Here is a 10265-nt window from a genome sequence, read left to right on the forward strand (position 1 = left end):
ATCAAGTAGGCAGTTGCACTCCAAGACTTCAGCAGAGACCCTTTCTTTTCTTTGAGAGAATCTGAGCCACCACAACAGCCACCATCTCCTCCTCTGAAATCTGTTATTCCATGCAGGAGATCAGAGCCTCCTAGTACCAGCTTCCCCTTTGACACTCACTTTACACCAGCTGGTACTCCCCTTGCCTTGAGTACCTCTACAACTTCTCCAGATGCAACATGCTGGAAAATATGGGATCCCGTATAGCACTTCCAGACAACAAAGCTTAATCTGTAACTGTATTTTATCCCAGCCAAGAAAGTACAATTCCTTTTAACCCACTATCTCAACTACTGAAATTTTATGGATTTTGTAGACAAGCTAGCACAACAAGACAGAGCTCATTTCCAGGCTCTTACTGATGAAGGAAAGCTAGTGGCCAGAACTGCACTTGAATCAGCAGTTGATGCAGCAGACACATCATCCTGGTTGATGGCAATAGCCATCGTAATGTGCTGTGAGTCATGGTTACACACCTCGGGATGTAAAACCTGTTCTTCAATGAAGCCCACTTATCAATGAAATTACAATTGAGTCCTTGCACGCTTTAAAGAACTCTAGAGCCATCCTCTGCTCCCTGGGAATATATACACCTGCCCTGAAAAGGAAATATTACAGGCAATCTTACAGACTTAGACCAGGATCTCAACAGTTTTATCTCCAGCTGTCTTATGACCCTCCTTGCAAAAGGCAGAGTACACTCTGTATCATTTCCCTGCTGTATCATCTCAATCCCATTCCCTGGTGAAAATATACTTTTGACAGGAGTTTGAGAGATGTAGACCATTAACAATACCACCACTACCCTATCCTTGTATACCATTCGGAAGTCCTTTAGCACTTTGTTTCTACAACTGAAGTGCCACTACAATGGACAAGTGGGTTTTAGATGTCATCTAATATAGCTATAAGATCGAATTTACTTCTGTATCTCCTCCAAAATCTCCATTCCTATCCCTCTTCAGGGACCGTTCTCATGAGCAGATTCTCAGACAGGAAGTGGAGTCCCTCTTATAGATGTGTCTCATTTAGGCTGGGGGGAGCACACATGGACAGCCATGTGACTCAGGGCACTTGGACACCTTGAGAAGCCATCTGCACATCAGCCTTCTGGAGTTCCAGGTAGTTTGAGAAACTTGCAAAGTTTTTCTGCAATTCATGTGGTACAACCATGTTCTCAGACAATATGACAACCATCCTTTACATCAACAAACACATAGGTGTGAGATCAATTCCCATCTGTATAGAAGCACTCAGCCTATGGAGTTGATGTATCAAGAATGAAATCACATTTTTGGCAGCTTACCTTCCAGGTCCACATGAGTGGGAATTGAGTTAGTAGTAAACATTTTTGCTCAGTGGGGGATTCCCACCTGGGATCTGTTCATCTGTCAAACAAGAAATGCAACATGCATTGCTTCTGAGGTGCTCAAGAGCTACATTCTCAAGGTGATGTCCTCCATCTTCTCTAACAAAATTATCTGAACTATGCCTTTCCTCCTTTACAACTCCTTCCTGGAGTCTTGAAGAAAATTTGTCAAGATAGGGCACATGTCATTTTCATTGCCCCCCGTTGGACCAGACAGTTGTCATCCCATCCTCTGATCAGAATGTAATAGTTTTCAAATCTCTTGACCCAGGTGAAAGGCAGGATCAAGCATTCCAATCCCGAGAGCTTCATCCCACAGCTTGGTTTTTGGATGGGCATCAACACTAATACTTTCCTGCTCAGAAGCTGTACAAACCATCCTTAATAACAATACAAAAAAACTCCACTAGGAGTCCTATTCAGCCAAGTGGAAAGGTGTCTCCATTTGGGGATGTCAGTCAGTGGTTATTCCTTCCATTTTGGACTAGTTTCTCTCAAAAAGGCTGACCTTTCCCTTACTTCTGTACAAGTCCACTGGCAGCAATCAGTGTGTGTGTCATGACCCACATGTCTCAAGCCTGGATCCACAGGATTTAGAGGAACAGCTACACTCCAACCCTCCACCTAGCAGTCTGCTGATGCTCGCTTATTTGGGACTTATGAAGCCTAGCCCCAGTTTGAGCTCTGCACCTGCGGTCTTACTGGTGGAGTGCCAGAGCAGCTGATTGGCCTGCAGGCCCTACTTAAGCCAGCAGCAGGAACAGGAAGTTATCCGAACAAACTGGGCTCTACCTTGTTCTGGATCGTGTGCTTTGTGCTTCCTGCTCCCTCGGCTTGATTTTCCTGGCATCCTAACCCAGCATAACTCCTGGCATCTGATTTGTGTTTTTGATCTCCAGTTTGTCTCCTGCCTCAGTCCCCCTGGTATCCTGACCTGGCCTGACTTTGGTTCCTGACTTGTGGTTCTGGCCTCCAGTTGTCTCCTGCTTCGGACCTCCTAGTATCCTGGCCCAACTGACTCCTGTCTTGTGACTGTGGACTCTGGCTGCCCATGACCCAGCCATAACAGCTTGTTCAGATCACAGGGCCAGCAGCAGCAGTTTGTGTGTGGGGGGAGGGGGCTCAGGGCTGGGGCAGGGGGTCGGGGTGTGTGGCGGCGCTTACCTGGGGAGGAGGGCTCCCCGGCTCCCACTGGCATGTCCCTGCAGTTTCTAGTGGGAGGGGTGGCCAGGGGGGCTCTGTGCGCTGCCTGTGCCTGCGTGTGCTGCTCCTGCAGCTCCTATTGGCTGCGGTTCCCAGCGATTGGGAGCTGCATAGCCAGTGCTTGTGGCGTGAGCAGCGCACGGAGCCTCCCTGGCCGCTCCTCCCCCTAGGAGCTACAGGGACATGCCGGGTAGGGAGCCTGGCAGCCCTGCAAACCCTCCCTCTCCTGGACCAGCAGGGGTCCCGGCCCCCCTCCCTCCCAGCACCAGTGGGGGTCCCAGGCCACATGCTGCCACCTGCCTTCCCTCCCACCCCCAGCACCAGCGGAGGTCCCGGGCCATCATCCTGCAGCGCCCCCAGCCTGCCCTCCTGAGCACCCGTGGTCCCCCGTCTCAAGTTTTAGTTAGGGGTATATAGTAAAATTCATGGACAGATCATGGGCCGTGAATTTTTGTTTACTGCCTGTGAAGTGTCCATGACTTTTACTAAAAATACCCGTAACTAAAATGAAGAACAGGAGTACTTGTGGCACCTTAGAGACTAACAAATTTATTAGAGCATAAGCTTGCATCCGAAGAAGTGAGCTGTAGCCCACGAAAGCTTATGCTCTAATAAATTTGTTAGTCTCTAAGGTGCCACAAGTACTCCTGTTCTTCTTTTTGCGGATACAGACTAACACGGCTGCTACTCTGAAACCGTAACTAAAATGTAGTCTTACGGATAATCAAGCACTACAGGCCCAAGTTGCACACTGCCCTTGGATAACCAGAGGCTGCAAGTGAGGCAGGTCAGCACTGAGAATACTGTGCTGTGAATGCAGCATGCAGTGCCTTGCCCTAAACAGGGGGCTCCGCTACCGTTGCTCCAGTGGCTTGATGGGAACCACCAGCAGTTCCAGCACTTCATGAACCAGTGCTGCCTTCTGTTTCTGATGCATCCCCAAATCTATACCTCTGACCAGGCCATCTATACCTGCTGACAAGAGATGTTTTAGACTGGCCATCCCTCTTTCTGGAAGGCTATAGCCCTGTGCTGTCAGACTGGTATGCTTTTCTCCAAGCAGTGTCCGCCATCTTTGATGACCTGCACCTAGTGCAGGTCACCCTGAGGGGACTCCAGTGGGGGCAAGACCCAGTGACCTCCTGTGCAGCACACTTAATCATAGAATCATACACCTTAAGGTCAGAAGGGACCATTATGATCATCTAATCTGACCTCCTGCACAACACAGGCCATAGAATCCCACCCACTCCTGTATCAAACCACTAACCTATGTCTGAGCTATTGAAGTCCTCAAATCCTAGTTTAAAGACTTCAAGGTGGAGAGAATCCTCTAGCAAGTGATCCGTGCCCAGGCTGCAGAGGAAGGGGAAAACTTCCCAGGGCCTCTGCCAATCTGCCCTGGAGGAAAATTCCTTCCCGACTCCAAATATGGCGATCAGCTAAACCCTGAGCATGTGGACAAGACTCACCAGTCAGACACCCAGGAAAGAATTCTCTGTAGTAACTCAGATCCCACCCCGTCTAACATCCCATCACAGGCCATTGGGCATATTTACCGCTAATAGTCAAAGATCAATTAATTGCCAAAATTAGGCTATCCTATCATACCATCCCCTCCATAAACTTATCACTGTTGCATCAGAGTGGAACAAAGTAGCGCAGCTGTATCAGTTCCAGTAGGGCTTATGGGAATAAATCAAAAACGCACTGGCCCCACGTAGAGACACCAAGAGCCCTTTGTATGGACCTCACTATCCGCATAGATAATCAGCTGCAAAAACAAAGGGATAAGAAAGGAAGAAAAGAAACGGCACCATCAGTGCAACTTGTGCTTCTGCTGTGGTTATCCTGACCATACCATCTCATTCTGCCCAGTATGAACGCCGAAGAGCTCAGAGAAACAAGCTGACCCAGGCCTGTTGGAGGGAACTGGCCCTTCTTGAGAGAAGAGAATATCCCCATACCCTAGTCCTCACTGATATGCACCCTGAGCCCCATTCATGGGCTTCTCATTTGCAGGTGTGTATTCAGCTTCACATCCTATGGGATCCCTGACAGATTCCGCTCCAACAGACCCTCATTGATTCAGGAGCCGCGGACAATTTCATGGCTGCAGCTCAGGCCCTATAGATTCCCCTGCTATGCAAGGCCATACCCGACCAATTGAAATTGTTGACAGCTCTCCACTATCTTCAGATAGAGTTTTGGAGGAGACTGTCCCCCTGGATGCCAGAGAAATAATACCATTTGGTGTGATTTATTCCCTGCATTTTCCCCCCGATCCTTGGCATGACCTTTCATGACCCTCTCATTCACTGATAAGAACTGAAAGTTATCTTCCCATTGGAATTCTGCTGACAGCATGGCCATGGACTAGCAGACTTTGCACCCACACCCAAGAAGGCTCAAATAGGTGTAGTTGTCCACATTGAAACACCCACTAAAGGAACTATGGAACTTCCCCCCAAGTACCGTGAATACTTTTGTCTTTTGAGAAGAAGAAAGCAGAAAACTTCCCCCTACATGAGGCAGACTGTGACTGCCCAACGGGCAAAGCTGCTGTTTGGGTGGATATATGCGGTGTCATAGCCTAAACTGGCAGCATTGTGTGAATCTCCAAGAGAACCTGGCCTGGGGGTTCATCTGCAAATCAAATTCACCAGCCAGCGCCCTGGTCCTTTTTGTAAAAAAGAATGACAGCCTCCACCTCTGTTGATTACCAAGCCATAAATCAGCTAATTTGGAACCGTTACCTGCTACTCCTGATAGCCGATTTGTTGGACCGCGTAGGGGCTACCTGCATATTCACAAAACTGGATCTCTGGGGAGCTTACAATCTCATCCGTATCAGAGATGGGGACTGCCTTTTGGATCTGCTACGGCCACTTTGAATATTTAGTTATGCCATTCAGACTGACTAATGCCCCAGCAGCTATCCAGCACTTCATTAAAGATGTGCTATGAGGCCTACTGGAACAGTTTGTGGCAGTGTACTTAGATGATATATTAATCTTCTCAGATGAGCTGGACAAACACACAACTCATGTCCCCACTGTCCTGGAGAGACAACAACACATGGTCTCTATAGAGACATGCACATTTGATCAGACCTCAACTGAGTTTGTGGGTTTCATCTGGTCCCTGGAAGGAATCGCTGGATTTGTGTAAGGTCCAGGCTGTCCACAACTAGTCAGGCCCCTGTAATGTTCATGACCAGCAAGGTCTTTTAGGCTTTGTGAACTTCTACTGGAGGTTCATTTCAGATTTTTCAAAATAAACTTCACTCTACTCCGAAAAAATGCCAAGTTCTGTTGGTCACCAGAAGCCCAGCACACATTTGTGCAACTGAAGCTTGCCTTCATCACTACTCCAGTATTGGCCAACTCCAGCATGGCACAAGCTTTCATTGTGAAAGCTGACACCTGTAGAACAGCGATCAGGTAACTCCTCTTTCAAAGGCATAAACTCAAACAAACACTGCATCCCATCACTTATTACTCAAGGAAGCTTACGTCTGCGGAGTGAAACTGAGATCTTGGACAAGGTGCTCCAAGCAGTTAAGGCTGCCTTCAAAGAGTGGCAACAGTACTTGGAAGGGACCTGTCATCTAGTCCAAATGTTTACGGACCACAAGAACCTGTAGTACCTACGCAAGGCCAAAGCCCTGCATCAACAACAGCTCCAGTGGGCCAGTGAGCATGCATATCCCACAGTTCTGATCCCTGTTCAATTTTACCTTGATCTACTGCCCTGGAACCTCTAGGTAGGTGCTGGATATTGTCATGTGTGGCCATACCATCCAGTTTCTTTCCCTTTCCACCACAATCCCCATTCCCCATCCATCTTCAGGGACCTTTCTCATGAGAGCATTTTACAAACAGAAATGGCCTCGTTGCTCTGTCTAGATGCCATAGGAGAGGAGCCTTAGGAGTACTGGGAAAGAGGCTTCTACTCCTGGTATTTCCTCATTCGAGAGAAGAAAGGTGGCCTTCATCTTGTTCTAGACCTGAGGAGGCTCAATAAATACCTCAGATTCAGGATGGTAACCTTGATACCTCAGATTCAGGATGGTAACACTTGCTTCCATCATTCTATCGCACCAAGATCAAGACTGGTTCATGGCTTTTAACTTGCAGGACATGAATTTGCATATTGCCCACAGGAAGTACCTCAGATTAACATTAGGATTCAATCATTACCAATACAAGGTGCTACCCTTCATACTCTCCACTGCTCCAAGAGTATTCACTGAGTGCCTGACCGTGATAGCGGCACATCTAAGGAAACATCTACATGTACCTGGACAATTGGCTGATCCAAGGACAAGCTCCATGACATGACCAAGATAGCCCTAGCTTGAATCCTCACCCTGTTGTCTCAGGGCTAATGGTGAACTACAAAAAGTCATCTCTCACTCCATCCCAGATGGAGACCCTACTTGACTCTGTCAGCATGATCATATCTGCCAGAGGACAGATTCTGTTCCCTTTGATCAATCATACATGAAATAAGGTCAAGACCATCATGCTTGCATGGGATTACCAGGTCATATGTTGTGTACATACATGATACTGCTTGCCAGACTTTGCTTGAGACCATTACAACACCATCAAAGAACAGTGTACTCCCCAGCCAAAAACAATATGAACAGATAGGCCACTGTAACACTCCAAATCCTGCGAGAACTTGCCTGATGACCCCCTTGAATGTGAGAAAATGGTATGTTTCTCAACTCCTTCCTGTGCAAACTATACTTAATATGGATGCATAAGTGGGAGGTTGGGGGCCCACCTGAATCGCGTCAATTTCAAGAAATTGCACATGAACGTTCTAGGGCTGAGGGCCATCAGATTGGCCTGTATAGCATCCCTGTCAGTTCGACGGAATTCTGTAGAGCAAATCCTGATGGACAGTACATCTGTGATGCACAATATCAACAAACAAGCAGGCGCTTGATAGATCCCACTTTACCTGGAAACCATCGAGTTCTGGGAATGATGTCACCAACACAGAGTAAACCCTGGCCCCCACTGGCCCTGCACTTTCCAGCGGTCAGCAGTTACCTTGACGACTTCTTAAGCAGAAACGTGATAACCAACCATCAGTAGTCACTGGAAATTCATCCTAGACATGATATTCAGCAGTGATGGGGGACTCTGACCAAAGACCAGTTTGCCACCACAGAGAATGTCAAATGAAACACCTTCTATTATAGAGGCGGCGTGAGCCTAGGATCTCTACCAGATGTCTTTCTACTCTGCTGGTGTCAAGCTCTCCTTTGCACCTTATCACTAACCCCCCTGATTACCATAATAATATCAAAGATCAGATGGGACAAGGCCACCACTATCATGATCTCCTCATACTGGCCAAGACAATTTTGGCTGCCAGACCTACTCCATATGTCCAGTCAATCTCCCATTCATTTTTCCTGTTTGTATGAACACAATATCCCTGAACATCCAGACCTGCAGTCACTACACCTAACTGTGCTTGGATGCTGGCCAGATGAGCACTACTGATAGAGAATGCTCCAGGCAGTTCTTATGCATAGCAGGAAAGTTTCCACTAGAAGTATCTGCTCTGCAAATGCAAGAGGTTTCCATATGGGCAGCCCAAAACAACCTGAATTGGTTGAAGCCCTGATTCCAGGATCCTAGACTACATACTGCTCTTGAAACAATCAGGATTGGCATTAAGTTCTCTGAGTCCACTTAGCAATATCAACATATCATACACCAGTTCAGTTGAATTCAGTTTTCTTACACCCTGCAGTGTCAAGATTCACCACGGACATTCTTCATGCCTACCCTCCATTTAGAGACCAGACTGCTTCCTGGGATCTCAGTGTGGTTCTCTTGGTGATTCCCTTCAAGCCTCTATCTGTCAAAACATACTACTTTGTTGCTGTCACATTGGCACAAACTCAGTGACCGGACGATCTCTACTTTACAGGGACAATATTGTAATGAGACAACAGCCTAAGTTAATTCCCAAGGTAATCTCAAAATACCAACTGAATCAGTCAGTTACCTTACTGGTAGTCTTTCCAAAACCTCTCTCTTCTGCAGGAGAAAAGAAACATCACACCTTGGATGTCTCCAGAACTTCTACTTTACTACCTACACAAGACTAAATCCTTCTGGCTCTCACTGGCTCTTTGTGGCTGTTTCGGGTGTATAGTAAGACCTGGTGATCTCTTCACAGAAACTTTCCAAATGAATTAGACAGTGCATTTCCATTTGTTACCAGATTCCCTCCTCCTTCCCACCAAACATTTGGACACAACTCCACTGTAGTACAGGAGACCTCATAATTGGCCTGCTTAAGAAATGCACCAGTCTCAGAGATTTGCAAGGCAACCTCCTGGAGTAACCCACTGACCTTTGTTAAACAGTATGCATTTGACATGGCAGCCAGGGCAGATACCAAGTTCGGAAGAGTGATACTGCAATCTGTCTGTTTCATTAGCTGGGACTCCTCAATCCCACTATCTCAGGAGAATATTGCTTACTAGTCACCTACAGTGGGGCCCATACTGACACTTACTCGAAGAATAACAAACTATTACTTACGCTACTGTAACTGGCTTTTCAAGATGTTGTAGTCAATGTGGCTGCTACAACCCATCCTCCATCCCCACTTCAGGAGTTCTTGGTGAACACAGGCTTTGAAATGCAAGGGAACTGAGGGAGGGTTGCAGTCACCCCATCCTGTGCGCCTTCATGTGGGAATACGTGCAGTTCTGATAAACACTGCTAGCTAAAAGATTTGGGGTTTGTATGCATAGGGCTCGTGCACACCTACAGTGGAATCCACACTGATTACATCTTGAAAAACCACAGTTCCTGTAGGATAAGTAACTGTTCTTTCATTGACCTCATCCCCCAAACACACAGATGCCCTCTCTGACATATAGCTTTCTGATGATCGTCATCATTTTGGATCCTTGTATTACTAGTGTATCATGGATCTGCTATTTATTAATATTAACTTGATCTTGAACTACGTATGTTCAGATTTATGACCCACATATCAAACCATTATTACTAATGGCTTATTGGTCTGTTTGGAATGGCAAGTATAATCTGTGGAAGAAACAAGGGATGAGAATTCTATTTTATGGCCTAATAAATATCTATTTTTAAGCCCCCTGATTCCTAAATATGACCATAGGCCCACTTTTTTATTTTGACTCATCTTTTTTTTTTAAAAATCTTGTTTAACTTTTACAAATGAATTTTGCAAAAAGTTAACTACTCAACATTTCACACTGTTAATGGAACCAAGATGTCAGAAATATTACAACATAGGTCATATATTAAAAAGTTGTGCCATGTGTATAAAAATTCAGTAACAGAATTCCAAAAAATCCTTAAATTCTTAAATTATTATGATTATTTTATTACAGGGGATGGAGTGCTAGATCTCTCTACAAAGAAAAATGCAAGGCTGGAAGAGTCAACATATGATCCATTATCATCTGAAAATTCAGTGTCTGGGTAAGCATAATTTAAATATGTTTAATATGTAAAAGGAAACACTAAAAAAACTCTATGAAGGCAGATTATTTTTTTATAACATACTTGTACAGTATATATTGACACACAAATTCAGTTTATATTTTGCTTTCCTCAAGAGTTTCACTCAT

General features: G+C 45.9%; 1 protein-coding gene across 17 annotated transcripts in view; it reads left to right on the plus strand.

Annotated features, from left to right (window-relative positions):
* The window catches only part of LCORL (ligand dependent nuclear receptor corepressor like), a 169209-nt gene that overhangs the window by 121149 nt on the left and 37795 nt on the right, over positions 1-10265 (plus strand). For 16 of the 17 annotated variants that reach the window (XR_010601536.1, XM_042855434.2, XM_005296175.4 and 13 more), the window contains one exon: positions 10026-10116. The exons of the other annotated variant lie outside the window; for it this stretch is intronic. Coding sequence is in view for 15 of the 16 variants with exons in the window: in XM_042855434.2 (XP_042711368.1) it covers positions 10026-10116 (91 nt within the window). In the remaining variant the exon portion in view is untranslated. The remainder of the gene's footprint in view (positions 1-10025; positions 10117-10265) is intronic. 17 annotated transcript variants of the gene reach the window in all.

Source organism: Chrysemys picta, chromosome 5 (genome assembly GCF_011386835.1).
Source record: "Chrysemys picta bellii isolate R12L10 chromosome 5, ASM1138683v2, whole genome shotgun sequence".
Lineage (NCBI taxonomy): Eukaryota > Metazoa > Chordata > Testudines > Emydidae > Chrysemys > Chrysemys picta.